The sequence below is a fragment of the Salvelinus namaycush genome, chromosome 4 (genome assembly GCF_016432855.1).
Source record: "Salvelinus namaycush isolate Seneca chromosome 4, SaNama_1.0, whole genome shotgun sequence".
NCBI lineage: Eukaryota > Metazoa > Chordata > Actinopteri > Salmoniformes > Salmonidae > Salvelinus > Salvelinus namaycush.
In genome coordinates, this window is record NC_052310.1 from 83,280,024 (window position 1) to 83,283,045 (window position 3,022).

At 43.7% G+C, this 3,022-nt stretch overlaps 1 protein-coding gene across 1 annotated transcript in view; it reads right to left on the minus strand.

The window, feature by feature from the left end:
- LOC120046031 (protein kinase C epsilon type-like) overlaps nucleotides 1-2,683 on the minus strand; it is a 56,301-nt gene extending 53,618 nt beyond the window's left edge. The window contains exon 1 of the mRNA XM_038990943.1: nucleotides 2,657-2,683. Coding sequence (XP_038846871.1) covers nucleotides 2,657-2,683 — 27 coding nt within the window. The remainder of the gene's footprint in view (nucleotides 1-2,656) is intronic.
- Between the last annotated feature and the right edge of the window lie 339 nt (nucleotides 2,684-3,022).

Below are 3,022 nucleotides of genomic sequence, written 5' to 3' on the forward strand. Positions count from 1 at the left end.
TGTAATGAGCTGAACATAATAGTATGCCATTGGATGGGAGGACTATAGCAGGTGACCCAACGGTGGTTTGTGACTACTATGGTTTCCCATTGTAGCCAATTCAGTGGCAGTAAGTTCGTTCTGATTTGCTAACAGAAATACATGTTGTAATCACTTAATAACTCATTAACACAATTGATATAAGTGAAAACACTTTAACTAATTGATAGGTCTACCTATACTTGTTACTTGTGAGAACTTTCATTATCCTCCCTCATGAGGGAGAGAAATGAGAAAATATCTTAAAGATACAGTATGTGGGTTTTAGTAGATGAATTACAAGGCACAAGGCAATGTTTCAAACGTATAGAAGGCAGAAAAGTTTCTCCAAAACTAAATAGAGGTGTTGATATTAGTTGGCAGGGTTTTTACTTCAACATTATTGTGTTTTGATGTATTTATAATACATTTAGACTTTTTCTGGTAGATGTTGTCAAAGACCCATTTTCCATCTGTTTGTCCAGAAAAATTGTTGAAAAATGTATGTATGCCTTAATTTCTAAAATATATATTCTTATATGTGTGTGTGTGTGTGTGTGTGTGTGTGTGTGTGTGTGGTGTGGTGGGTGTGTGTGTGTGTGTGTGTGTGTGTGTGTGTGTGTGTGTGTGTGTGTGTGTGTGTGTGTGTGTGTGTGTGTGTGTATGTGGGGTAAGGGACACTGCTTGAGGGTGAGTGTGCCTTGTGTTTAGAGTGTAGCACTCAAAGCAGTCACTGACATATCAGTGTCGGTGCATATCGTTGCATACTGAATACAGAAGTGTCTCATCTCTCTCGGTATATCTGTCTGTCTGTTTTAATGTTTCCATGGTTGGAGTATTTAGGCCTACAGGATATCCCCTACTACTTCAATTCCAAGACATGTTTTTGAAGTATTCTGATTACACTTGCAAGTACACTCAGAAAAAAAGGTGCTATCTAGAACCTAAAATGGTTATTTGGCTGTCCCCATAGGAGAACCCTTCAAAAGAACCCTTTCTGGTTCCAGATAGAACCCTTTCCACAGAGGGTTCTACATGGAACCCAAAAGAGTTTTACCTGGAACCAAAAATTGTTCTACCTGAATCCCTTTTGGATCCTTTTTTTCTAAGAGTGTAAGAATATACAGAACATTTTATTTTTTTCAATTGTATTTAAAAAGTCGAGTAAGAAAATGGAATGTCCCCCACCCTTGCTACATGTAATTCCATCACATGACGAGGAGCATGTGACTCTGGCAGTGTTGCAGCACCTAAAGGGGTTAATACAGGATGAGTAATTGAAGATATTTAAAGCATTCTGAGTGGATTGGTCACAGTTTGAGGATGAGAAGCAGTATGTTCTGACTCACTCTAATGTACTAAGCTACAGTCTATCTGTATAGGGAACAGATTATGCTATATCTATCCCTCTTCTCCATATAGTGTAGGTTTTATATATGTATTCTGTATATCTGCAGATGTAATATACTGCAACTAAATCACAAGATATTCAGTGTGAAAATAGATCATGTAGTGTTCTTGTCTAACTCACTCTCTAGTTGCTTAAGCACTGTTGTTTTGGATGTATACAGTTCCAGCCCACAGACACCCACACAGATGTGGTTGTATACAGTTCCAGCCCACAGACACCCACACAGATGTGGATGTATACAGTTCCAGCCCACAGACACCCACACAGATGTGGATGTATACAGTTCCAGCCCACAAGACACCCACACAGATGTGGATGTATACAGTTCCAGCCCACAGACACCCACACAGATGTGGATGTATACAGTTCCAGCCCACAGACACCCACACAGATGTGGATGTATACAGTTCCAGCCCACAGACACCCACACAGATGTGGATGTATACAGTTCCAGCCCACACAGACACCCACACAGATGTGGATGTATACGTTCCACCCACCAGACACCCACACAGATGTGGTTGTATACAGTTCTACAGCCCACACAGACACCCACCACACAGATGTGGATGTATACAGTTCCAGCCCACAGACACCCACACAGATGTGGATGTATACAGTTCCAGCCCACAGACACCCACACAGATGTGGATGTATACAGTTCCAGCCCACACAGACACCCACACAGATGTGGTTGTATACAGTTCCAGCCCACACAGACACCCACACAGATGTGGTTGTATACAGTTCTACTAGCCCACACAGACACCCACACAGATGTGGTTGTATACAGTTCTAGCCCACACAGACACCCACACAGATGTGGTTGTATACAGTTCTAGCCCACACAGACACCCACACAGATGTGGTTGTATACAGTTCTAGCCCACACAGACACCCACACAGATGTGGTTGTATACAGTTCTAGCCCACACAGACAAACCACCACAGATGTGGTTGTATACAGTTCTCCAGACACCACACAGTACACTCCACATATGTAGTTTACATTCTCACAACACCAAGCCACACCCCTTTATGGGTCGTTAGCCGCTGCATAATAATGTACACACCACATCCTTATCTATTTGTCTTTCTCTCTGGAGTGCAGACACACACACTTCCAGCCTTTCCTTCCTTAGCTAGTGTCTATATTTAATGGTCACTGCACCTGTGAGACTGAGCGCACCCAGTAAGCTGCTGATGAATGGAGGCCTGTGCCCTCACTGGAAAGGAGCTGGGGGTGGGGGCCATTGCGAGTCGCATGGCGGGATAACAAACATGTAGCCACTCCACCATGGCTCTCTCTCTACTCTGCCTGGACAACAACATCACCATAGATGGTTCTCCCTGCTTCCACTCCACCATGGCTCTCTCTCTACTCTGTCTGGACAACAACATCACCATAGATGGCTCTCCCTGCTTCCACTCCACCATGGCTCTCTCTCTACTCCGTCTGGACAACAACATCACCATAGATGGTTCTCCCTGCTTCCACTCCACCATGGCTCTCTCTCTATCCGTCTGGACAACAACATCACCATAGATGGTTCTCCCTGCTTCCACTCTACCATGGCTCTCTCTCTACTCTGT